Consider the following 26,126-nt stretch of genomic DNA (forward strand, 5'->3'; position numbering starts at 1 on the left):
CTGTATGTCCCTTGCGACACCACACTGAGTCTCTAGCTCCAGGACTGTCTCTTCGCTGTGATTCTTAACTTCGAAAACAATAATAATCACATGATTGGGAGGGGAGGAGACGTGTGTGTGTGTGTGTGTGTGTTTTAACCGCCAAGAAGGTTCTTCGCCCTATTAACACCAGCGAACATAAGTTCATTGGTACCTTTCCGCCAACAGCTATTTCTTCAGCTGCTTGAGATCCACAGGATGGACCGTATTTAATTAGAAGTCTGGCTGCTGGTTGGAGGAGCCCTGTCCTCCTCAAGCAGATTGCTCAGAGATCACGCCAGTGGTTGCTGCAAAGCCCATGTATAAAAGCTGTGTGTCAAGTGAACAAAGAGTGGGAAAATGAAGGAATGCCAAAAATCAGCTCCTGATCCATCCTGGCTTTTAAGTCAACGAGGTCTGATAGAATTAATATTCAGTCGTATTTAAAGCTGCACAAAGCTTAGCGGGGACGATTGTTTTGTAAGTTGCAGCATCTCTGGGTATTTTTCTTTTCCTTTTCCTTCTTTCTCGGGAGAAACTCATTGTTTCCTTTGGGTGATTTGACAGCTCTCGGGACTATAACAGAAGAAAACTCCAACTACTGTTGACAAAGTGGGTGCTGTAATTTCTTAAATTGTCTCCTCCAGTCATTTCCTTCGTTAGAAAATCCCCACCATTTGAATAAAAGCAAGTCTAAATTGTAATCTGCCCCGCAAGAGAATTTGGAGTTTGGGATATACTTGGCTTCTAGGGAAATTGTCTTTTTCATCCTAATGGAAGAAATAAACTTCACAAAGGGCTTGTGAAAATAAAATATACAGAATCCTGAACATCTGAAGACTGTTTGGAATAAGGACTCCCCAGAATGTGTTCTGCCCTGCTCGTCCCTCTTCCTTTCAAATGACAACAGTTTCATTTTCTTCACATTCGAAAGGAAAATTTTAAATCTCAAATATCCAAAATGAAGTGTACAAAAAAGTCTTTAAACATTATCAATATAAATAATTTCAGTGGGATGTATTATATCATACTATATAGTATATTATAGAACATCATTCTGAAGTTTAGTTTTAGCTTTTGTTAATTTTGTTTTATTTTATGCATATAAACTTATATTCACATTGACTTTTGAAATCCCTCTGAACAATTGTATATAATCATATTAGTTTTCTACTATTAAAAAAAAAATACTTCTCTTAACAGCAGCATGGAAAACAGTGGATGTCGCACCACTAGAAAGTTGAAGTGTTCCTCTAAAGTGTTCAAATTACTGTAATCAGCAAATGTAACCTCCTGTATAAAGGCAGTTAAAAAATAAGCCCGCTTTGCTACTTTAGAGTGGAAATATTATTAAAATATTCAAGATGTCTCAACATTGTAACTGGAAGCATATGTATTTTTGCATTCCCTAAAATGTTTTAATGTTTTTATATAGTTAAACAGAATAACAACTCTTCTCCGAATCTCAACTAGCACTTCTCTTAAAAAAAAAATAGATAGATGATAGATAGATAGATAGATAGATAGATAGATAGATAGATAGATGATAGATAGATAAAAGAAATCTAATACTCAGATCCAGTACTGCTCACCATCCCCAAACTGGCAAAGCTTTATAAATGCCTGCCGTTTTAAGTCTTACAGTAATCTTGCTGTTCAAACTATATCAAGTAAATGATGCTATAATGCTCACAAATTCAACTTCTTCCAACCAGCTAGAACCCAATCCATGTGGCAGTATAAGTCAAAAGTTTGCTTATGGATATGGGAAGGGGAGTCAATAATTTGATTTGTATGAAGTCAGTCAACAAAAATTCTAATGTTGACTAATAGTGGCTGAGATCAGATTTCTTCTTTAATCTATAGGTCAAATTATGACTTTTTTCTCTTATCAAATAAAAATTTTGATTTGCTATTCAAGGTTCAAAATTGCAGTACATTTGATCTGAGTATAGGATAATCACTAAGAAACACAGAAACAAACTCTTTTATATGGTAAACAGTAGAACTTATTATTTAGAATGTATAAAGGAGTATAGCTCCTCTTCCTGATGTTTTCATTTAATAATGTTCAGCTCTTATTTTAAAAGAGTGGTAGATATTTTGTAGCAATATTTGCTTACATGTTTCCACAAATCTATTTAAGATAAACTGCAATAAAATTTGAGCCACAGATATCAGATTCATAAGAAAAATTGTGCATGAAATATTAGTGTGGTTATTTTATATGCTCTAGAATTTCCTTGAACAAAACAAACAAACAACAACAAAAAAAGAACAAGTCTTCACAATGCATTTTACATTATTAATTTTATTATTTGGTCATTGCAATTAAGAAATACATCATTTGAATTACTGTCTATTTTCAGGATATATATCTTAAAACTCAATATGTAATAAATGTTGACCTTTAAAAGAATTTTTTGCCACAGAAATAAAAGAGTAAAAGTGATAGGCTAAGACAACTTGACTTGAATTATTTTTAATGCAACAAAAAAATATTTCTTACATTCTTTCCAAGTTTCTAAAAGGCTTCTTAGCAAAGTCCTGGCAAAAATCAAAGTTTTCAGATTTGATATTATCTTCTGTTTAATCTTTACAAGTTTTCTCACAAACTCTTTCCATGGAATATTTTAATTGATTCAAATACTGTTCTTTTATTCATAAGTATATGTGTGTATTTTAACTCACATATTTACTTGTTTATCCCGTTTCTGACCCCTACTAGTGAGGGAGCTGATTTAAGCTATTTCAGCAGAATGCCAGGAAGTGAAGGCACCCTTGTCTGATGCTCTCCTCCAGCCCAACTTCTGGTTTGACTTGGTCAGATATCAGAAACCTCATGTGTCCCTCTCCAGGCACAGGGGAAAATATGGAGACATAGATGATTTGGAAGAGAGAATGTTACGGTCTTGCTTAAGCAACTCTAAGTTAAGGGAAAGCTCTCTAAACAGGACCCCCAAGCCTTTCCATTTTCATCTGGAATTCACAACTACAAGAGGAGGTGCAAGAAAGCATGTATTTCCCACCTGGATGCATTTCCTCCTGGATACATTTTCCCACCTGATGCATTTTCCTACCTGGGTGCATTTCCCACCTGCTGCATTTCCCCACCTAGATGCACTTCCCCACCTGGACGCATTTCCCACCTGGATGCACTTCCCCACCTGGACGCATTTCCCACCTGGATGCACTTCCCCACCTGGATGCACTTCCCCACCTGGACGCATTTCTCACCTGGATGCATTTTCCTACCTGGGTACATTTCCCACCTGCTGCATTTCCCCACCTGGATGCATTTCCCACCTGGATGCATTTCCCCACCTGGATGTATTTCCCATCTGGATGGGAAAGAGCCAGTGTGTCCACCTGTTCCATGACTCAGCAAGCTTCTGTTCCCACCCTCTCTGTTCCAGCACCAGGGCATCCTTCCTCCCAGAGATAAGACAAGAGCTGCTCACCTTCTAAGACATGGAGGGGCCACAGGCCTTTCAATTGCTGCCTTGATTCCCTGGCTGCCTGGATGCCCCACTGTTTCCTTCAGCAGAACGTGGCCCTGGCTACCATGGCCTGCCTGAGCTGGGAGAGACTGCAGCCCTCACCTCACCAGAGGAAGGCACAGTGAGGTCCAGAGAGGGAAAGTAATCTGGTCACAGTAATAGTTTCAGAGACCCACAAAAACGTCTCCCAATGGCCTGATGCGACCTTACAGCTGAGGGAACCAAGGCCCAGGGAATGAAAGGGTCTTGCCCAGCTTCCCCTGTACAGCGTGTGGATGAATGTTCCTCGTCCCCTGAGGAGTCAGTCCAGGCTCCCTCTGTGGGGCTCCCCGCAAGGACTGAGGCTGCTGTGCAGTGTAAGGGTCTCAGGGGCAAACCCTCAGCCGCTCTGGGTGCCACCCCCAGACTTTGGCTCCATAGTAAACAAGATGAGACACAAGAAATAAGGAAACATCCTGGAAATTCTAAAGCCCAAGACACAAGTGGAGGGTATCTGAGCACTGTTATTAACATTACTCTACACATGGCTGTGCCAGGCCCACACTCCTTGTACAGGGGGCCCATCTCCTCACTGCTACCTTTTTCACCCTAAATGAACAAGGAAAGGGGCCTAAAGCTTTTATAATTCAGAGATTCCCCTCTTGAGAAATAAGTACCAACATATCTTAATTTGGCAACATTTGCAAAAACCCAGTGATATGAAGACATTGTTGGGGTCCCTCCCGGAGCCTGCAAGGGCCCACAGGCGAGGGACCCTGGAAACGAGGGTTCACTGGCCCTCTGGTAAGCCTGCCCCTGACAATGACTCCTGCGTCACCCGCCACTTGAGTGGGTCTGGGGGAAATGCGAGCTGTTTCTAGATGCATCCACTGCCATTACCTAATGCTTAGAACACACTGATCAAGTCTAAGTGCCAACTTTGGGGTCTGAGCAGGAATCTAAGATTATTCAACTGTGCACAGACACAACGGGCTGTCTCTGAAGCCCACATCTCACAGGTGGAACAAATCCCAGTTGTTCACTGGGACCCTCATGCTCACGGACTACAAAGCACTGTGTTTCTGGGGCTCTCCAGGACCCAGCACGGGGAGTCTAGGCTCTGGCCTCCCGGAAGCTCTCTCAAGGGGCCCACGGTGGGGGCCCGCTGCCCCTCATCCCCTTGCAGAAGGCAGCCTCGCTTCTGACCTCTGACAACTGTCCAGGAGCCACTAGGAGTGTGAGAGCTCAGACCAGACATCTGCTCCGTGGGGAGGGTTTTGAGCTCTGAGGCAAGATGGACCCCGCACTGCCCTCCCCGTCTGCAGTTCTAGGCCATGTCAGACCTTTCATGTCTTCCTTCTGGCCCTGATCTTTGCCAGAAAGCCCCAAAGACACAAGCCAACGCCTTTGCCTGGCTCCCAGGAAGTGTTGAAAGTCCACCTGTGATGGAAGATGCCCTAGGTCCCACCTGTCCTTGCCTCCTCCTGGGTAGACAACAGGGTACCAGCCCTGGCAGGGAGCTCACCAGCAAGGAGCTCCCTCATCCCAGACTCAGTCCTGCCCATTCACAGTGCAGCTGGGATCCTCGGGGGTGTCATCCGAGGGACAGCAGAAACTACCCCTCGTCCCTGCCAGAACCCTTTCCTGCATGGATGTTGGACTTCTACCATTAGGGATTCAATTTTTTTTTTTTCATTTTTTGTTCAGATAGAGTGGGAGGAAGAGAGAGAGAGAGAAACATTGATGTGAAAGGGACACATCGAGTGGTCGCCACCCACACGACCAACCAGGGCCGGGGACAAACTGCAACCGAGGTACATGCCCTTAGCGGGAACCGAACCCGGGTCTCTCTGGACCGCAGGCCGACGCTCTAACCGCTGAGCCAAACCAGCCAGGACAAGGATTCTTTTTTATGGCAAAGCTATCAGCTCCCAGGGTCCTTTTGGGAGGGATAACGGGTTGAGCAATGATGTGAATGAGACAGAGGTCATGTGACGTCTGTGTGGAGCTGGCGTACACAAGAGGAAGGTGGGCCGGATGGAAGCAGGACGGGGTGGGGGACAGGAAAGGACAGGAGGGACAGCATTCAGGACTGACCTCTCTCTTTTTACCTAAGGGCATCTCCCAGAGGCCTTCTGGAAAGGAAAGAGGGGAGCGTTTTCAAAGGGTTTGGGGGAGGAGGACTGCAGGTGGGGAGATGTTCAAACATCCCTATTAAAAATCCAAACTTGTTCTGTAAACCACATTTCCTATAAACTACAGTGTGAGTGACAGTTCCTTCTCTTTTTTCTCAAGCTATGCCAAAAGGATTTTCCAAGTACCAGAAATTTGAATGTAAAAGATAGTCATTGTCTTTCCTAATGAATTAAATTTGGGTTTTCCATTTTTTAAAAAAATTAATAATAAAAAGGATTCATTTCAGGGGGAAAATTGTTAGTTTAAGCTAGTAACATTAAATTATAGTAATTCAATAAAATGATGAAAGTTGGCCAGCAAACAAAGATTCAGACCAAATTCAATTCTGTCACCGGGATTTTGTAACAAGGAAATCGTTCCTCTCCTCACCTGCCAAGGTACATGCTAGGGCCCCGTTAGGAATAAAGGCCTGTGTAGCGACTTGGTTTCAATTTTCCTACACAGGACAGACTACACGACACAAGGGTGAGGCCAGTAATGAGTCCTTCGCTTTGACCTGCGGGAGAGTATGTATCCCCACACTGTGCTGACCACTCAGTGAGCCTCTGATAGACACGAGATGAGGTGGCCTCCCAGCTAGCAGGTGGTTTCCTGCCCAGGATGCCCTGAGAAGACCAGCTGACACTGTGCACAGGCAAAAAGCAGACAGAGAGACGTCAAGGCCCCAAAAGGTCACTGAGAAAGGCCCAGAAGGTGAATCCAACACAGGCCAGGCCTTGCGTGCCCACCCTGGCCTCCTACGTGGAGCCGATTCCCTATCCAGTGGGGAGCTTTGCAACACCCAGCGCCCTCACCCCCACCTCGCCTCTGCCATCTTCAGCCCAGCTCTGCAGTTTCCAGTGTGAAGATGCCAAGTCCCGGTCCTCCGTTTGCCTTCTTCTTTCAGATACAAATTCAGCAAGTATTCAGAGTTTGGCAGGGCCAGTGACCACAAACAGACGTTGGCTTCTAGTAAGAAACTGTAGAAGTCGACTTCCTACTGCCCCCTGATAAATGTGTGTCGCGCCCACACAAGCCCCGGATGTGTCCTGTCTGCAGAGAAGACAAGAAGTCTACCACCTGGAAAGTTTCCACACTGGAGAGCTTCCCGAAGCATGATCTGCTCCGGCGGAGGGCTGGCTGGTCCTCGGAGGCTCTGTGAGGGGACCCCATTCATGTGCTTCACTTCCTGAAGTGGACCGGCCCCTAGCCCCCTTTAAAAATGGTCTGCAAGGATGTGAGGAGTTCCCGAACTTTCCAAAATGTAACCAACAAAGCCAGACACAGATGCCATTTGCTTGGGCATCACGAGATGGGGAGATGGGTCGTTGCCACATTCCACCTTGATGAATCATGGGTCCCTTTTTATTTAAAAAAGTTGCAAATCTACAAACCAGAAGAAAAAGGGCAGCTTTCGCACCCAATTCCCCGCTCGGTGACACAGACCAGTCCCCTGGAGAAGGTCTCCGCTTGCTAGTTCCCTTTAGCTATGTGGAAGCCCACAGTGGACAACGTGCCGCAGAATCTAAAGTTTGCCGACACTTTCAATGCAGGCCCGAAAACCGCTTATTTTCTGTGGTCTTAATTTCTGTTGAGAACATCACAACCACCTGACAAACCCAGCAAAACGTTCCTCGTTGGGATTAAACTCTCCCTGCACCCGCCTTCCAATGGGGACAGCAGCAGACTGCTGCAGGTAGTAATCAGATGTCGCAAATTATGGGCCTGATTCAACCCAAATTATGCACAGAGCTGGAAGAGGGTGGGAAAAGCTGCTTTTAATTCCTCTCGGCTCTTTGCAGCTGGTCTTAACGCCAGGTCTGTTTACATTCCCGAATGCACTGCTTCAGATTTCCATAAGCAAGTCAGAGGGGAACAGGAAGAGAACCCAGCGCGCCCAGCTAGCTGCCTTCCAGCTAAGCGCCAACCAAGGCCCTGGCATGAGAACTATCTTCCCGCCTCCCTCCTGGCAGAGCTCTGCTACCTGCTCCTGGGCCCGTTGGCCAGAACAGTCAAGAAAGACCTGTTTTTGTTTTCCTGTTTGTTCGTTGTTGTTGTTTTTTCAAACCAGATCAAGATTTTGATTTTCAAAAATAAATCCGTAGCCCCTAACTCGTTCTGTTTCTGAAAGGCCCGCTCCTAAGAAGGAATGACTTGGAACGCTTGCTTTAGTTACTTATCCACGTTCGCATCTCTTGTTTTCTCAGGAGGGTTTGGTTGTGCTCTGGAGCCGAAGCAGAGTTCTTCCTGGCTTGGTTCACAGACTTGCACTTGCAGCTTAGCCAGCCAAGTGCTCGGCAGCATCCACATTCCCGAGCATCGGAGTTGAGAAAAAATAGGCTGAAATGATTAGAGGGAGGCAAGGTATGTGCAAAAACACAAAAAGTCCTTTGTGCACAGAAGGGAGTGGACACATACCCCCTAAAAGTTCGTAAAATTCAAAATCAGCCTTTACCAAACTCAAGAAACCCCTAGAGCATCAGGCCAGCACTTTTCAAAAATTAGAAATACAAGACCAGGTTTCAGCATTTGTCATCTGCCCTCTCACTAAATCAAAATTCACTTGCTCACCCTGAAAGACAATTTTTCTTTTGTAACTAAACAATCAGAACACGTTGCCTCTAAGTTGTTACAAAATGATCTGTAATTTTTCTAGCACAGAAAGAAAAAGAAGATGCTTAACATAAATATACAATTTTTGAGGGGGGCAAAGTGGAGTAAACAGTAGTCAAAAAGAATTTAAAAAAGGAACAAGTAGGTCAAAAAGTGTTTTTGGAATTAGAGAATGTTGCATTTGAAGAGATAACTGACTATCAGAGGGGTTTCCAGAGGGTAGTCACTGTTGGCAGAACATCTCCCTAAGCAGAAATTTCAAACCTTATGCGTCTACATACATGCAGCAGCACAGAAAAGTGTCTCTTTTTTTCTTGTGCAAGTGACCATAGACAGACACACCCCCACGCCATGCTCACTCAGCATTCCTCCACCATCTTTGCTCAACACAGAACCCAAATGCCACCAAAGCTATCAAAAGTACAAATGCCATTCCCTTTGTCCCTCCCAAGGAGGAATTCTTTTACAAATAAACTCACACATGTGCCAAATGGTGCTGTGAGATTGGAAACGACCGATGTTGTTAAATAAATCATCACTTGCCATTACGATGGAATACTACGCAGCTATACAAATAGGCTTAGGAGACCATCCAACCCTGATGCGGAGTAATTGCTGAGATCTATTCTAAAGTGGAAGAAAACCAAAAACGCACAGGGCAGTTTCCATGGCAGACTGCCATTTGTGCAAAAGGGGAGGAGAGAATGTTTTTAAAAGGAAGAGAGAGGAACGTAATTGCTTATTTATGCTCAGACACTCTAGAAAGATAGCCAAGAGACGGAGGGACAGGGACACGGGTGGAAGAAAACTTGTCCTTGTACATCTTCTTAAACCTTTGAGTCATGTACAAAGTGAATGTCTTACCCAGTCAGAAATAAATATGATTTTAAATAAAACCTGACAAAGCATGTATTCACTGGCGTGTTTGGATGGACAAGAGTGTGACCCTCAGATAAAGAATGTTTCCCTTTTGAGGCTGAGAGTTGGCCCCCATAATCCAGGAGTCCCCTTGCATCTAAAAGCCTTCAGGGGGCCAGCAGAGTCCAGAAGGAAGGCCTCATGCTCGCCAGCGAATTTTGATCAGTTCACCAGGGGCAGGCTGGCCAAGGAGCCCCGGCTGCCTGCTGTGCCGCCTAAGCCACAACAGCTGCATAAACTGGCTGTGCCCCAGCCTGACCTATTTCGGAGACAGGTCAGACCAGTGCATGCGGGGATAAGAAAACAAGCTTCCTTTTCTCCAGTGGCTGCTCTGGCAAGCTGCTCCAGCAGGAAAAATGGGGGGCAGGGGAGACAGGGGCTCTCCAGCTCCCCCAAACTTTACAAGCCATCCTCGCATTGCACCCCAATAACACAGAAGTCCAGTTGTAACTGGATAGAGGGAAACTGAATAGAAAGGTCATTGAAATGTATCCCCCAGCTTAACAAATTGGAAAGTTTCCTTAATATATCCGAACTCAAATTTTAAAGGAGAGGGATTAAGAAGAATCATGCACAAAGGAAAAATACACAATGTCATGTGCGGGGCTCTAAGGACATTAAAGAACAATGAAAGAGGCTGGAGAAGGGACGTAATGAGAAATTATACCAAAAAAAAGTTCCACAAAGTGAAGGATTGTGGCAGGATTTCAGGAGTAAGAATGTACATATGAAACGTATTTTCAAAAGTCTACTTGCTTGTCGATCTCTGATTGAGGGCAAAATACTCGTGCAAAAAAATAAAAAGAAGTTTGATTTGAAGGAGTTTTTTAAAGGCCAAGTTAATCTAAGGGAGAAAATACTCTTCATAGAACTAGAGGAAAAAGTAATTTAAAAATATGTTTGGACATCTTAGTGAATGGTTTTAGAATTGTATTATTTTTCATACCTGTTAAATCATTAAGATCTATTACATTAAGTAGTTGTTTATAAACTTTTTTTTTTACTCAGTAAAACTGGATTTTGCAGGTGTGGTGTGTGCGTGTGCGTGCGTGTGTGTGTGTGTGTGTGTGTGTGTGTGTTGGTCTTCATTGTTGCTCCTAAACCCTGAATTCAGCTTTTATCTGCCCTTGGGCACAGCCCATCTGCCAGTAGGCTGATTACTTTCTGTATGTTCAGAGGTTATTTCCCCCCAGTATTTTGAGTTTTCCTGTGACAGGTGTAATTTGCACATAACCTGTACCTTCTCATTTTATTCTCATATCACCCTGGGAAGTTGGTGTGATGTGCCCCACCTCACAGATGTCCAAACTGAAGTTCAAGGGGTCATACCTGAAGGGTGCTTGGTCCCAATTTTAAAACAAAATTGTTGATGTGAGAACATACCACTTTTACCTGGGTTACTGTGCTCTTATAAGACAGGCAAGGACATGGGACAGGATTTTGGATGTGTTTAAGTCAGAGCAGACAAGAAGTACTCACTTGCTTTAGTGAACATCTATCAGAAAACTTGGCCAAGTAGGGATTAAAAAAAAAAAGAAACCTGTTGCTTTTCTTATAATAAAATGAATTGGACAAATTAATTTTCTTTAGTTCAGGTTAATCTCAGTCATGGTCTTTTAGAGACACCCACATACATGCACACACCCTTTGGCCAAGATTTTCTTAGCCATGATAATATGTTTAAATATTAGAAAAAGCCCTGGCCAGGTAGCTCAGTTGGTTAGAGTATCGTCTTGATAAGCCAAGGTTGCAGGTTTGATCCCAGGTGAGGGCACATACAAGAATCAATCAATTAATTAATGCATAAATAAGTGGAACAACAAATTGATTTCTCTCTCTCTCTCCCCTTTTTTCTTCCTCTCCCTACCCCTTCCTTTCTCTAAACTCAATCAATAAAAAGTTTAAATAAAATCAATCAATAAAAATTTAAATAAAATAAATATTAGGAGAATTTTTAAATATATGTTTAAAGATAGACTCTATTAGTCTTTGATTATTTAAAAATAAAATGTTTTTTAAAGATAGACCTTATTAAAAGGAACAAAGAAGATATTAATACCCCCATAAAATGCCCAAGTGCCTGTTGACTGGGTAAGTTATGCCTTGTACTAGGGTTTGCCAAAAAGAAAGAAGATAAGAGGTCTAGATGCTGTGCCTTTAACATATCTGGGAATCTATAAAAATCACAAGCCTCCAAATATCGGCTTTCTGTTCAAAATGCAAATTTGTATGCGACCGTGAAAGCATTTGCTATGAAAGTCCAACAATACTAAACTAGTTCCACGTTGCAATATAAATCGCACAGCCATTGGCTGTCCTTTCTTCACAGGTCCACCCTAACTTACTGTTTCCATGTAACGACACAAGGCCAAGTACACTGAACTCTGCATTTGTTTCCAGAAACATAACTACCATCGCTTATAAAAATTTTGAAAATTTACATTTAAGCCTCCATAAACTTAAACTATTTGAAGTTTCCATATGATCCTATAAATTTTTAAACGCTGAAAATCTGTGCTATTTCCTCTCCCTTAACCCTATATTGCTGAGCCAAGAAGGGTGTCTCATTCTTGTCACAAAGCATTTTGATCAGCTATTTTCAAATGGGATCCACTGGAATTAGATCCACGGCGAGAGACATTGCGCCAATGGAGAGTTGATATTAATATACTATTGTAGATGCACTAAATCTGGCCAAATGAAAGTATGTAAGAATAAACGAATCACTGAATGGGTTTAAGACAACAAAAATGCAGCTGGTTTGCCATGAGTTCTAATTTGTTGTTTGGGGGAAGATTCCTTTCCCAAACGCTGCACTCAGAAGAACATGAAAACTCAGACTACTTTAATCAACTTGCTTCAGCTCAAAAAGTAGGGTTCTTTGTGGTTGATGTCATTTGCTTAAAATCCTGCAGCCTTTAAAAGTTAAATGCTGCAAACTTTTCTATATGTAATGTACAAGGTAAAACTCTCAAGACTTTCCTTTCTAGGAGAAATGTGCATCCAATCAAATTCTAAAGTTTATACCACTGCCCTTATTGAGATACACTTTGTTTTTTAAAGAGAATTGGCCATTTCCACAGCAAAAATGATCTGTTAGCCTTTTCTTTGTTTTTATCAGCAAGGAAGGAAAATAGACGTTGCAGACAAGAATTCATAAAACCTAGTATTTCTCAAGTGTCTTCAACAAATATGTTCCATGGTTTTTATATCTCCCACTGTCAAGGGTGAACTTTCTAACTCATCTTTCTTAATGGATGCTTTGTCATGTTAATGGACATTTTCGTAACTGAGCATGTTCCAATTACAAACTGGAAATGATATATCTTCTGTTCATTGGGGAGCATAATCCCAACACAGATCATGTGAGTGGAAGTTTTCTTAGAGGAGAGATGTCCAGATTCCAGCAGAAGCTCAACACTGTTGGAGCTTGGTGTTTGGCCCAACACGGCAAGGTCAAGCTGAGCTGTGCCACTCTCCACCAGAGACGGGCATGAACGGGACAAGAAAATCTTTCTTTGGTGTGCATCTTGCAAGAGAATGGCAACTTCTAAAATTCCTTTTCGCGTCGTCTGATCACGCTTTCCCAGCTAAAAGCAGCCAGTTCTTTTATTTTTTTTTAAACAATGATATCAAAATTGTTTTCCCCATCTTTATTGAGATATAATTGACAGAAGCTGGCGTTTATGTCAGTAACTCTGCCTTGGTACTGAGATCAGGCCCAACTGCTGTCCCCTTGGCAGTACATGAACACATAGCCTGATCCCCAAGGGTGTCCAGGGAGAATTCACTTTAACTGTGTATGTATATGAAATATGCAGGTACTTGTGGAATATCAACAGAGAACTCTTTAATGCTGCATCTGGGCCCAGGAGAAGGTAATCATAACAGATCTGAGCTGAGTCGGCTTCTAGCTTAACCCATTTCAGGCTCTTTGATCTGCATTGCAATGATTCTGACTCTATGTCAAAATACCTCTTGTTCAAGAGTGAACACAAAGAATAGAAAATAAAATGAAATACAAATGAAGCCTTATGCACAATTATTTAGTACCGAAATGAGCATAATTGGGGAAGGAGATCCTGGAAATCCCACACACAGGCAGACCCATGATGCACAGCTGAATACCCAAAGCCTGAATCTGGCATAAATTTCATAAACTCACTTAGAGTGATTCATTGGAATTTGCAAATTAAGCACAGAGAAGCGATGGTATTTCAAAAAAAAAAAAAAAAAAAAAACCCTTGCAGGAATTTTAGCTCCCATAATAAAAGAAAAACCTAATCAAATATATTGAATTCTTAATCCAAAACAACTCAAATTATTTATCTAATAATCAACAGCAAAAAAAATCATAAAATCATTCTGGGAAATATTTTTCTTAGCATTCAACAGCAGTGCTGAGTGTTGATTAAGAGGCTATGCTGTTACCTCACATTCTGATGGCTTTAGAAAGTGTGATCCACAGGAAAATAAACCTTTATTTTGTGCAACTGGATACAGTTTACTGCCAGCATAATTCATAATGACTGACTTGCAAATAAACTCTAACGATGCACAAACTATACACACAAACACGTTTCTACTCCTTCGTTATAGGGACTTTATAAATATCCATGAGGCTCATCTAGCCATCTATAAACACACAAAGTATAGAAACACATGTAGAGACATGTCGTCAGTATAACCTTCAGTGTCCTGTGTATTTAATTATTCCCTACCTAATTTTACATAAAAAGCTGACGTCTTTCCTTATTTCAACCCAGCTGGGAAGGCAGCTTCAGTGAAATTTGCATGTTTAAAAATTGATCAACATTCAGACAGTAGCTTCCCTGCCTCCCCCCACCTCCCCTAAATGAGAATGTATTTGATGAGAAATTCGCCATCTTAGCCTAAATTCTAAACAAGAAATCACCACGGGATAATTAAAAACACCCCATGAATCTCTTCTCTACAAACCCACAACATGTTACTGGTTTAGGCTCCTATTTCTTAAAGAGAATTTGGTCAATCCTCCTTAGAGGTTTCAGAGGAAAAGGAGGCTTTTCCAAGACAGATAAGTTGAAATGATCCCGCTTTGATCTCAGTGGTTAAGAATCTCTCACAATAGAAGATGGCCAGTGAGGGGCCCCGATCCCAGCCTTTTAATGTGTAACAATGGTATCAACAAACAGCTACTTAATCAATATTTGGCCAGAACTGCTGAAAACTTCCTTTTCAGATTTTAATTCCTAGTTGTAAAACAACCCCAGAGCAACCGGTGAGCGAAGGCATTAAACTGACTGCTTAATTGCCTTTTAGTGTCTTGTTAGTTCTATATCTACATTCTTAATGGTTCTTTAATCTGTATTTACCCGCATAAAGAAGTTACCTGCCTAGAACCCTACTGAACAGAACTTGCTCTGCCCCAGCCCTGGCCAATCTCTCGCTCTCACATCCTTTGTGTTCGATGATGTTGCGGCTTTTTATTTGCACTGGTTATTTACTTATGTACAACCTAAACATTGAACCTCACGGCTAGAAAAGTGGTTTTTTTTTTTTTTGGCCTCAGATATATGTATTCGTGGATGTTGAAACTGGGTTCGGTGGCAACGCTGCCATCCACCTGCCTGATTCCGCCACTGCTCTCTCCTGAGCCCAGGCGCACTCGCCGGTTCCGCCTCACCGCCCGGGCGGGTTTTATGGCGCGGCCCTGGGGACTCTTAAATAACCCTGCAGTGATTATTACGCACTTGAAGCCACTACGTCCCCGTTCCGGTGCTCTCAACAATCAAATCAAGCCACCAAACAAACATACGATTTCAAGCATTAATGAGAAAATCTGCATGTGTTCAATAAGGCTAGAAAGTAAACATCCAGCAGTCAACCCGACAAAACCAACAGGCGAATGGGAGAAACCGACACCCGAACTCCGCTGCTTCCTTTCCCATCGTCCCAACGGGAAAATCGCCACCGCTACGTCCTGGAAGAGAACGCAGCGTGGTGTTCTAACGCAAGGCAAGTTCTGCTATTTCCCCTGCATCTTTGATTGTATCGTTGAGGGTTGCAAGGGCTTCGGAAAATATGGAATTTACTCTAAAGACTTAGACGGCGTCGGGGTCAAATTCTGACAAAAGGACTTGGAGAGCGGGCTGTGCGCTTTTATACAGGTTCCGATGGCACAAACCGAGGGTCTTATATCCCATGATTTTAGTCTGTGGGAAAGTGCGTCTACCATCCCCGAGCCTCGCGCCCTTCCCTGCTAACTTGGGGGGCCATGGGGGGGCGGCCTTCTGTCTCCCTCGATTTTAGTGGCGCTGCCGTCATTGATCAAGTGCTCTTTTCTTAATGCCACTGGAAATGAAATACTTCAAGGACCTTTAAAACTTGTCTGCGTTTTTAATTATTTATCTTACGATCCGCTGGAAAGCTGACGTCGATGTCGTTAATTTTAGAAGAGCTCACGTGTGCAAACAGAGCGGGAGGGTACTCGAGCAAAACTTTTATCACTTTGACTTTTCTCAAATCAAAAAAAAAAACAGCAGCACTGTTTTTCATAAATGTCAAAAAACAAGGGAGAGATAGGAAAGGAGTATAAGCCCCAACCGACCTACGCTTGGGGTCTCTTAGCTCAACCTTTGAAATTGTTGCAAACCTCCCACGCTCACTGATGATTTTAAAAGGGGGAAAGTCTTGTGAAAGTGTATCTCCAGCCCCAATCAAAACATCAATTTGCCGATCTGGCCTCTCTCCCCCTGCACCCCCGGAGCGCCACTTCAAAGCCGCTGCAACAAGTCAGTAATTGTAACGTTGCATCTAAATATTTAAGAGACAGTCTTGCAGTCGCGTGTCCATTTACAGTCCTCATCTGTCCTCTAATTCCATTACGGCACAAAGCAAAAATGTTTCCCAAAATTCCCAAACAGGAAAAGCGTCACCCTGCTGGAGGAGGAGTAAGTGGAGGAGAAGGAGGTAGAGGAGAAGGAGGAGGAGGAGCAGGAGGGGGAGGAGGAGATGAAGGAGCAGTTTCTATTGATTAGTCACTGCTTTTGTGTTAAGGGCTTTCTTTAAAATAAGAAAAAAATGGGGGGAGGTTGCAGAAATTTCACTAATGTGAGCCTCAGGCAAGGGAGAGAAAAAAAAAAAAGAGGAGAAGAGGGGCGGGCTGTGTCTAGATGAAAGTGAGAAGGACATAAAGGAGGCAATTGAGTCGGCTGCAGCCCGGCGAGCTAAGCTGCGAGCCGGCGAGAGCGCAGGGGAGGGGGCGGCGCGGTGCTTTGGCGCAGGGCGCAGGAGTGGGGGCCGACCCATTGTGGCAGCGCCCGCGGGCCCGCTCGGCCGTGCCGGGGGAGGAACAGAGGCGCCCATTGAGCGGCCGCAGCGCGGGCCGTACCCACAGCCCCCGATGCTGAGACCCGGGCTTGGCTCCTAGGGCAGCTCCTGCTCGGATCTCCGTGCCAGCCAAGGGCTGGGCGGTGGGGGGTTGGGTGTTGCCTGGCCACTTTCCCTTCCATCCCCAAGAAAGTTGGATGGATGGACCCAGCAAGGGCGCAAGGTCCTGAGCGCACCCGGCGCACGCTGCACTGTTCTTGGATTGGGTGAGGAGCAAGGAAAGTTGGAGAGGTGCAAGGAGCAAAAGAAAGAGCCAGACCCTGGAAAGAAGAACGAGGGCGTTTCTGGTCTCTTTCAGGGTACCTCTCCCCTGTGTCCTAGTTTCGGACAAGCGGAAAGATGTCCCCTGGAAAGCCAGTGGCAACAGCACCCTCCTGGCCCACAAGGAAGCTGGAACCTCCAGAGAGCACGCCGCCCTGGTCAGGGCACCCAAAGGCCCCTGCTCGGCCAGCCTCTTACTCCTCCGCCAGGGCGCCCAGAGCTCTTTATCAGCACTCATTCTATTTTACAGGCGGGGCGACCTGTGACGTTTGATGCCCAACCAACAGAGGGAATTTTTTGAGGTTTCTAAACTTTCCTTCGAACTACACTTCATTCTCCTTTCTGTGGGCCCCTCTTGCCCTCCGGGGTTCATCTGGAAACGGAGCTAGAGGCGCTGGAGAGACTGACGCTGCATCATCCTTGACAACCCCAAATTAAATTAGGCTTCAGCCTCCGAGGTGTGTGCATATGTGTGTTTTCAACGGTACAGCTCCCGCTGGGGAGAATACTCTGATTTTAAAAGTGGTAGCAATTGCCCCTGAATGGCAGCCCGATCCAGCAAGCCGGACCAAAAGACTAGAAACATTTTTAGGTGAAATGGCCACTTTTTCCACGCTGGAGAGTCCATAAAACTTCCTGGAGCAGCAGCTATTGGGGCTCATTGAATAATTCATCCCTCATTGCAAGCCCATAATGTCTATTCGCAGCCCTTTGTGGGGCTGTTTTCTCTCCTTTTCTCCTTGAATTATAAAAAGGTTGCCTTCCTTTGTTCACATCAAGCTGCTGCGAGCGAGAGCTTTGTCTGGGCCAAGCTAAAGTGTGAGTTTCAATGGACTCTCCAGGCTTTGTCTCCCAAGTTCATCTCCAAGTGTAGATTGTGTAGAGAAGGCCTTCTTTGTAAAAGCTGGAAAAGTTGTACAAATGTTTGACCAGCTCATTTGGGGCGTTTTGTCTCCTGGGCCTTGCTTGCCTATGCTGCGAAGGAACCTTGGATCTGCCGCGCCGGGCGCCTCTGGCAACAAGTAGCAAAGCTGTGCCTCCCCCCTACCACCACCCTTCTCCACCCTCTGGGGTGCTCTGAGCTCCTGGCCCCATTGCCCAAAGGGGCCCGTTGGGTTTGGATTTGGCTGGTTTCTCACCTTTCTCCCTCCCCAGCACCTCCTGGCTGTGTCTAGGCCTAGAATAAAAGCCAAGGTGTATTCTGGGAAAGGAGGGCACCCCTCTAAAAGGAGATGATTAGACTGAGACCATGTGAGACCCCTGCTTTAAAGAGAAGGAAGCAACCTGCCATGGTTTTTGGTAATTTTTCTGTGTGTGCCAGAGCATCTAGGCTTCTGTTTATCCCCCAAATCAGCCATTTGGATTTTTAACATCTACATCTAAGTCTCCTTTTGAGGTTGCATTCAGATTTTGCTCTGGTTTGTAAAGACCAGTGGTCTGCCCAGGAGTTAGATGAGAAAAGTAAAAGAAAGGCCCATCCACAGTCCTATCAGGCTGAGGGCCATGGACCCTGCTGGTCAGTGTGTGATTGCTCCAAACCCACCTGAAGAGTCGCTTGAACTTCTAGGCAACTCAAAACTCAGCCCTACAAAATCCAGGCTAAAGATAACAGAGGAGAGAGGAGACACCAGGGATTCCAGATCATTTGCGAATCTGAAGAGGGGCAACCAAGGCCAAAACCGTTGGGGCACAAATCTGCTGAGACTGCTCTGTGTGGTCACCTCTTCCTGGTTCAGCTCCAAGGGGTTGACTTTTCTTTGGGAGGGAGTGGGTACCTTTAGACAGTCAGAAGATGACCCGCAGCGTGTCAAAAGGAAACAGGTTGCACTCCTGGTTCTGAGGAAAAGATTTTTCTCTCGATGCTGACAGGTCATAGCCCACAAAGAGCAGGTGGTCCCCACCCTTGGGCCGAGAGGGTGCCAGCAATGTGGGTCCAAAACCCAGATTCCCTCGGTTTCTCAGTTTTACTTCCCAGACACACACACAAATCAAATCCCATCTCATTTGAAAACCACTTTAAAACAAAGAAAATGCAGCCAACTTACACATATACATTTATAGGGTAAGTGAAGTGGAGCAGCTTTGGGGCGCATTGAAAGAATCTCTCTCTCTCTCTCTCTCTCTCTCTCTCTCTCTCTCTCTCTCTCTCTCTCTCCCCCCCCCCCCTTCCCTCCCTCCCTCCTCTGATGTGAGAAACTCTGAAGATCCCGGCCTTTCCGAGGCAAAAGTCCCTTCAACCTCGGGAGATCGCAACTCTCTCCCCCCTACTCAACCGCTCCCTCGGAAACGCCCAGTCCCGTGCGCCCCGCACCTAAAACGCAATTCAAAGTTTTAGACTCCCCGGGGCTGGAGGTGGTGCAGCAGAAAGATTTATAAAATAGAGAAAGTAAACAAAGGAGAAAATTTTTGTTTAGATTGCAAGTGCGTCTCTCCCTGGCAGGCCCCTACCCAGGTACAGTAGACAGGAGCGAGGGGACCTTGACCACCAGAGCTGGGCGGACCCCGGCCGCCAGCGCAGAGCGAGACGGTCCGCCCCAGCGAGGCCCTCGGCGCGCCGCTTACCTCGCTCGCTCAGGATGCCGTCGATGCTGTGTTTCGCCTTCTTCTCGCTCTCCTCCGCCTCCTTCCTCTCCAAATCGACATCCTCCTCTTCCCCTTTCCCGAACTTACTCCTCAAGATTCGACTGATGGAACTCACTGGGGGTGGGAGGAGGGAGGGAGCGCAGACGTCTGAGACACGCAGGGCCGGACAGGAGGGAGCCCCCATCCCCCGTCCGCACCCAGCACCGCCTGCCCCACCAGCCTGCTTCTGTCTCCTCCCGCTTCCTGGGGTCACCTCGTTCTTTTAACACCCCCTCAGCCTCCCATTCGAACACCCCCGTAATCATCACCTATGGAAAGGGAGACCGGAACCTGGGAAGCCTGCACCTCCGAGAACCACCGGTACTGTCCCTCTCTCCGAGCAGGAAACACTTCCTTTCTGAACCCTGCAGACGGGGCTCTAGGCCTCCAACCTAAGAGACTTCTCCTGCCAGCCCACCCTGCACCCCCCACACCACCTGCAGGCACTGGGCGGGCCCCGCGGTTCCTGTTCAGGGAGGAAGAACCGAAGAACCGCAGCGGACCCTTCCCCAGCAATTCAACTTTAAAAAAAAAAAATTTTAAGGCTATAAAGGGTTTCAATTTCAACTGCAGAACCGTTTCCTATTGTAAATATCAAAAGAAAATGCACTCTCCCCCCATTTATTTTTTCCAGATTCCGGTGGGGTAAACAAATCCCTGCTCTGAAATATCTCGTTCTCGGAGGGCGGGTGGGGGGCGGAGGGAGTTTCCTTTTAATTAAAAACAAACTCTGCCGCGCGCCCTCGCGCTCGGCCTGCGCTGGCCCCTCTTCTCTCTCCGCCACCCACGGCTACGGCGGTCCCTGGGACCCTCGGGGACACGGCGGGCCCGCCGCGCAGCCTCCCCTCCTCAGCGGACACAGCCAAGCCTCGGCGGGCCCAGGCCCATCTCCCTTCGATTGGGGTTACCAAAACATTTGTTTCTCTTTAAAAGGGAACATCAATATTAATAAACACTTGGCCTCCGCCTCGCGTTTCCTGCCCTGTTTCCTTGGCGGAAATCCTCTTTGGGGAGCCCTCTGCGTTGGTGTCTCAACCTCAAAACAAGCAGCTCAATGCTCCCTCCGTAAAACTCCTGGTTCGTGAATGTTTCAGGGCCCTGGACGGAGCCGTCTCCCAGCGGCCCAGATCGATCACTGGGGTGATTAGAGCTTAAATGGCTCGCCCGGGAAACAGCGACTGGCAGCCCGCCTCAGGAAGACATCAGTGGGCCAGGTACCTGAGGGCACTGTGTTTCGATCACAGACCGCGTCCTTCAGTAATTTGTCTCGAATTTCCCAGCTGAACATGCCCGGGTTTTCTCTTTTGTATTCCTCAATTTTCTTCTCCACATCAGGCGTTGTCACCTGCTTTAAGAGAACAGGCAGGTTGATACCCAGTCCTCCGGGCCAGATGTGGTGGTGGCCAAGCTGACCGCTCCCTCTTACACCCTATGGGAAGGTCCCTCTTGTTAGCAAAAGGATCCCAGCTAAGGCGTTTTACTTTTAGGTAGGGCCGGTCGGAAAGTCGTCCTACCCTGAAGCAACCCCGGGGCTGTCCTCCTCCCCAGAGAAGCTCAGACAATCAGGATAAATGAAAAAGAGGGGTGCAGTTTCTGATCCCTGGAAACACAGAATGGCAACTCCTTACACAAAATCGGCAGGAAAATAAAACTTAAAAAAGAAAGAAAGAAAGAAAGGCTTGAAAGAGAAGTAGAGAAATCAAGTTAGATCTGCAACTTTTGCCTCTCCAAAGGAGCACTGATTTTAGCTAAAGAGCAAAATTAACTACAAACAGTGGCTATCCAGGCTTTCAAAAATTAGTTGGAGTGGATAACAGGCATCATTTGAAAAACTGGCTCTCAATTTTATTTTATTTTTTTCATTTAAAAGAGTTTTCAGAGATTCTAAGAGAGGTTGCAAAGGGCGTTGAGGAGGGAGGAGGACAGGAGCGGGTTCAGACGTCTTAAGTTTACCAGAACTCTCCTTTTGATTTTGCCCTGTGGCAAGAAGAAATTATATTGCATTCTCCCCACATCCAGAAGAAAAGGCAGACCCCACTAACCCCCCTCCCACTCAGCCCTACCCAGCGGGACTCTCTCTCTTTCCTTTTTAAATAAAGGAAACCAAAATCATCTGAGGATAGCACCAAACTGCTTTTTAAAAGCCAAGTCATGGGCTTCTACAAAGAAAACAAATCGCTCAACTTTGACTCCTTTAAGATAATTTGGACTGGAATAGACTGGGGACAGGAGTTGGGAGAACAACTGTTAAAAGAGCAGAGGTAACTCTTTAGATTCGATTTTGGAAATAGCACTGCAGTGAGTGGGAGCCGGGGAAATATTTGAGGAAGAAACCAGCAACAAGTGGACACATACAGTTTGGTGTTTGCCTATCAGACTAATGTATTGAGGAATTACAGGATCCAAGGCATAAGGGAAATGCTGTATTTTCTTTAGCAAAGGGTTGGCGTTTGCACTTAAGGTTAATCAAACAATCTCAGCTTAGGCAGCAACTAAGTCCCCCCATACTCACCACACACACACACACACACACACACACACACACACACCCCTCCCCAGACTTGACAAAAAACTCCTTGGAAAGTCCCAGACTGCAGTCCTTGCCCCTAACCCGGAGCCCGCAGGCCCAAAGGAGCCTCCAGAGCCTGCTCACCTTGGGCTTGCTGCCGCCAATGGCACCGGGACGGATGGAGCCCGTCTCCTGGTACCTGCACAGGATCTTAGAGACGCAGCCGTGGGACACGCGCAACTGGCGGGAGATGACGCAGGGCCGGATGCCATGGTGGGCCATCTCCACGATCTTGTGGCGGATGTGGTTGGGCAGCGGCCTGCCGTTGATAAATACACCTCCAAGCTGGTTGACCCGGCCCTGGCCGAGGGGAGTGGACACTGGGGGGCAGAAGGTGAAACGAGAGGCAAAGGGAAAGTCACTTCAGAGGAACTGGGAGCAGCAATTGGAAAGATGAGCCCTGTAAATTCGCATTCTTGGGCCGATCTGAACGTTACAGCCTCGGCACTGAAACCGCTCACGTCCAACTCCCAGCCCCAGACCCTTTTTCAACCACATTTGTTCAAAGTATTAAACAATTCGGGGCCCCAGAAACTTGTGTGAAGGGAACAGCCAGAGCTAAATAACTTGTCGCAGGAAAAACTGTCTTCCATTTAGGCCCAGCTAAGGTAGCAACTCTGGGGAACCCAGGGGACTCTTTGACTGTTGCTCCAGCCTTGGGGAACTCTGCTCACACTGAACCCTGTTCCACTAGGGCTGCTCCCTTCCTAAGGGACTTGGAGGAGCTGACAGCCTTTGGGATATCCAGCTAGGAGTGCAAGTAGCCAAAGATCAAAGAGGGTCCCAAAAGGAGGCCGCAGGTGGCAGCGCTTGTCACCTGTTACATCTAGGGACAGGGAGACAGCCGGGTCTGTTCGCGGCCCCCCTTGCCTCCAGTCATGCTCTGGGTATTATTCTACTCTGGACCGAGAGCCCAAGGCAGGAGCCACCGGACCTGCATCCCCACTGGGGCGCCCCAACCTATCAAACTGTCAGAAAGGCTCGGGCTTGCAAAACTTCCTGCGTCCCCCGGATCACTAGAATCTTCAAGCAGACTTTAAGGCAGTTTATCAAACGGGGTATGGGAACTTCAAGATGCCGCTCAAGAAGAGTGAAACGCTGAGTAATTAACGAACACTACGAACCCCAAGCCCGGTGTCGCTCGGCCTCGCCGCCGCAACATTTCCCTGGCAAGAAAATTCTCCCGGAACTTAACGAGAGCCTAGCGGATATGGGCAAAGCTGGGACAATTTGAGACGCCTTTGGGTGGACAAAATGCGGAGAAGTTGCTTTCAGGTGCTCAGAAGCCCATTCAAGCCCATTCCCCACCATGGTTTTTCCAAAACAACAGGGCAAAGTGGCCCGGCGGGTGCAGGCCTGGCCGCCAAGCTATGCAAGGGCTTTCGGAGAGAACCGCGCTCCATTTTCGCAGAGAAAATCGGGTGCAGGTCTCGCCCCTACTGTTCCCTCCCGAAGTAGGGGTGCCCAGGGGAAAGGGTCCTTGGGCAAGCTAAAGGGCCCTGCGGAGACCCCGGGTGGGGTGGAGCGGCCCTGGCCGAGTCCCGGGCTCGAGGCCGCTGAGGCCCTCGCTTACCTTCCAGCGGGAACCCGCTGCGCGGGTAGTTCTGCCCGGGGCCCGGCCGCATCATCCTGGGCACAGCTCCGGCCAGCGTGGTCATCCTGGGGGCAGCTCCGCTTGGGAATTATATCCAGGTGAAGGCGAGATAGAAAGGCGAGCGCGGCGCTGGTGACCCTCGGGAACTCCCGGGAGCGTGGAGAGCCCCTCCCCAGAAAGGCTGGAGAGAGAGGGAGGGCCGCGGGGAGGAGGGCTGCTCGCGTCTAGTCCAGGGAGAGGTCGAGGTGGAACCAGGATGGGAAACCCCTGAGTCCAAGATCTCGAGCCCAGGGCGGAAAAGTTCGGTGGGAGTCTGGGCGAGTGGCCCCGCGGCTGGGGGCGCTGGGGCGGGGGGCTCAGAGCACCGCGACAGGGGGGTGGGGCCGGGAGCAGGGCCTGCGGAGTCTCCTCCTGTCGTGACACCGAGTGCCGGGATCCGGGCTCTCGAGCATTTATTAGTTCTTTCACCCAAAGCTTGGTCAGGAGCCCTGAGCAGCGATTGGCCGACGGGGAGACCGTCCCGGGTGGCGGAGACACGCGCTGATTGGGCGACAGTGGCCACTTTCTCTTCTCATCCCGGTCGATGCCGAGGCCGAGGCCGGCCCCAGAAGGACCCGCGCTGCACCCCTTCCCCAGGAGGCAAGGATAGACCTGTAGAAACTGGGAGAGACAGCCTGAGGGAGATGACAGCTACTGAGGGTAGGGTGGGGTCCCTGCCTCTCGTCTCTGTCACTGTTTCCCTCCTTGGCTGTCTATTTCTCGGTCTTGTTGTCTCTCTCTCTGTATCTCTGTGTCTTTCTCTGTCTCTGACTCTATTCCCCTCTGGGTGTCTATGTTTTTCTAACGATGGAACTCTCTCTCTCTCTCTCTCTCTCTCTCTCACACACACACACACACACACGCACACACACTTTTCTTGGCTTACTGCCACTGGAGGGGGCGCAATCCCATAAGAAGGCATTGGGAACCCCCAGACAAGTGTAGCCTTCCTTCCTCTGGTCAATGCCCCTTGGCCTAGGCTTGTTAAGGGGTCCTCCCAGTGGGGTTCCTCCCAGAAGGAGTCCAGGCTGTTCTGACCAGCTCTTTTGTCTTTGCAGTCTGGGGGCAGGGGTACTGTGAAGCCCAGCAGACGCGAGGAGGCCCTGGGACTGTCAGCTGAAGGCTGGGGAGGGGAGGGGAAGAAAACCGCCTCCACATCTTGATTGAAAAACCCACTCTGGGAAGCCCCAGCTCGAAATCTCAATGTATAGATCCCAACGCCGGCAGAGATGCGTCTATACGTTGAGGGTTTGCCCGGCTGCAGCGTTTGTTCTCAGGAATTTATTATGGTATTCAGACTAAACTGCTGGAAAAATAAAAGGAGCGAAGTCTTGGCTAGGAGCTGAAGTGTCCCCAGCAGGATATGACGCCAGGAGTGTTGTAAAGACTGTCTGTCCTTAGAGAAGGTACCATTGTGCATAGCCTTTTATTTATAACTTGGTAAGTGCCAGCCAACTGCCTCCTTCACACCCCCGAGTGCCAGCCCCGCGCTCTGCGCTGCGCTTCATTCGCTCGAGTCTATTCAGGGACTGTCACTCCGGGACTGCGAGGTATTCAGGGCCTTAATCAATCAAAAGGATGAGAATCGGGCAGGTTTTTTCCCTTTGAAATAAAGGAAACAATGACTTCTGGGCTTCAAGTTCCCCCTTTTCCTTTTACGATTTTTGAATTTTTCCTGCACTGGAGTTCTCCACCCCTCTCTCCTGGTCCTCCCTTCCCCCAACTCCTTTGACAGTTTTTACTGTGAACTCGGGCTCCCAACCCCACTTCCCTAATTAAGGCAAACTCAGAAGGCAAGATTGGGGTGAGGAGAATAGCTGCTCAATGGTCTGCAAGTTGGCCCTTTAAAAATTCACTCACAAGTGGGAAAGCAGGCAGTTTGGGCTGGGCCCAATGTCAAAATGCTTGGTTGACCTGGGAACAGTTAAGAGAGGCCTCTGGAGACATCCGAAAAATTCTGGATATCCCTCATCCACCCAAGGGGGACAAGAGCCCCATATGCGTTCCTAGTAGGAAAGAGAGACGCTGCTTAGGAAGGAGCCCTGCTCAGCCGGGCTTTATATTAAATGATTTCGATTTGTCCAGGGGAAAACGTTCTCATTTCCTTTTCGCACACATGGGGCCACCAAAGTCTGTGTCCTTGTTTCTTAAGCCCCTTCTCAGGGATTGCAACTCGGGAGCTGGACTTTTTCCAAGTTTTCTGTCTCCAAAAGGCTGAGAGAAACAGACAGAGCACTTTCTGGGGTCAGTGGTAATTGTCGGGGGAGGGAGGTACCAAAAGTGTATTTCAAGGGGGCAAAAGGAACTTCAAGTATTGTCTAAAAGGAACCCAGGACTGCGGAGAGCGGTTAAAAAACGTCCAGGGCTGAGTCCCCTCGTTCTTTGCGCCAAGGGCGCCTCGGCTCCCGGTTTCCAGGGCCTCCCGGCGCCGACCGGCTCTCTCCCCGGCAGCGGTCCCTCTGCTCCA

At 47.1% G+C, this 26,126-nt stretch overlaps 1 protein-coding gene across 4 annotated transcripts in view; it reads right to left on the reverse strand.

Annotated features, from left to right (window-relative positions):
* PAX3 (paired box 3) overlaps positions 1 to 24,050 on the reverse strand; it is a 93,055-nt gene extending 69,005 nt beyond the window's left edge. For 3 of the 4 annotated variants that reach the window (XM_036254255.1, XM_036254252.1, XM_036254254.1), the window contains exons 1-4: positions 23,600 to 24,050; positions 22,111 to 22,346; positions 20,676 to 20,805; positions 19,398 to 19,532 (exon numbers count right to left, since the gene is read on the reverse strand). In XM_036254255.1, coding sequence (XP_036110148.1) covers positions 19,398 to 19,532; positions 20,676 to 20,805; positions 22,111 to 22,346; positions 23,600 to 23,684 — 586 coding nt within the window. In that variant the 5' untranslated portion in view covers positions 23,685 to 24,050. The remainder of the gene's footprint in view (positions 1 to 19,397; positions 19,533 to 20,675; positions 20,806 to 22,110; positions 22,347 to 23,599) is intronic. The other variant, XM_036254253.1, reaches the window with a different exon arrangement.
* Positions 24,051 to 26,126: the final 2,076 nt, after the last annotated feature.

Source organism: Molossus molossus, unplaced genomic scaffold (genome assembly GCF_014108415.1).
Source record: "Molossus molossus isolate mMolMol1 unplaced genomic scaffold, mMolMol1.p scaffold_m16_p_11, whole genome shotgun sequence".
NCBI classification, from domain to species: domain Eukaryota; kingdom Metazoa; phylum Chordata; class Mammalia; order Chiroptera; family Molossidae; genus Molossus; species Molossus molossus.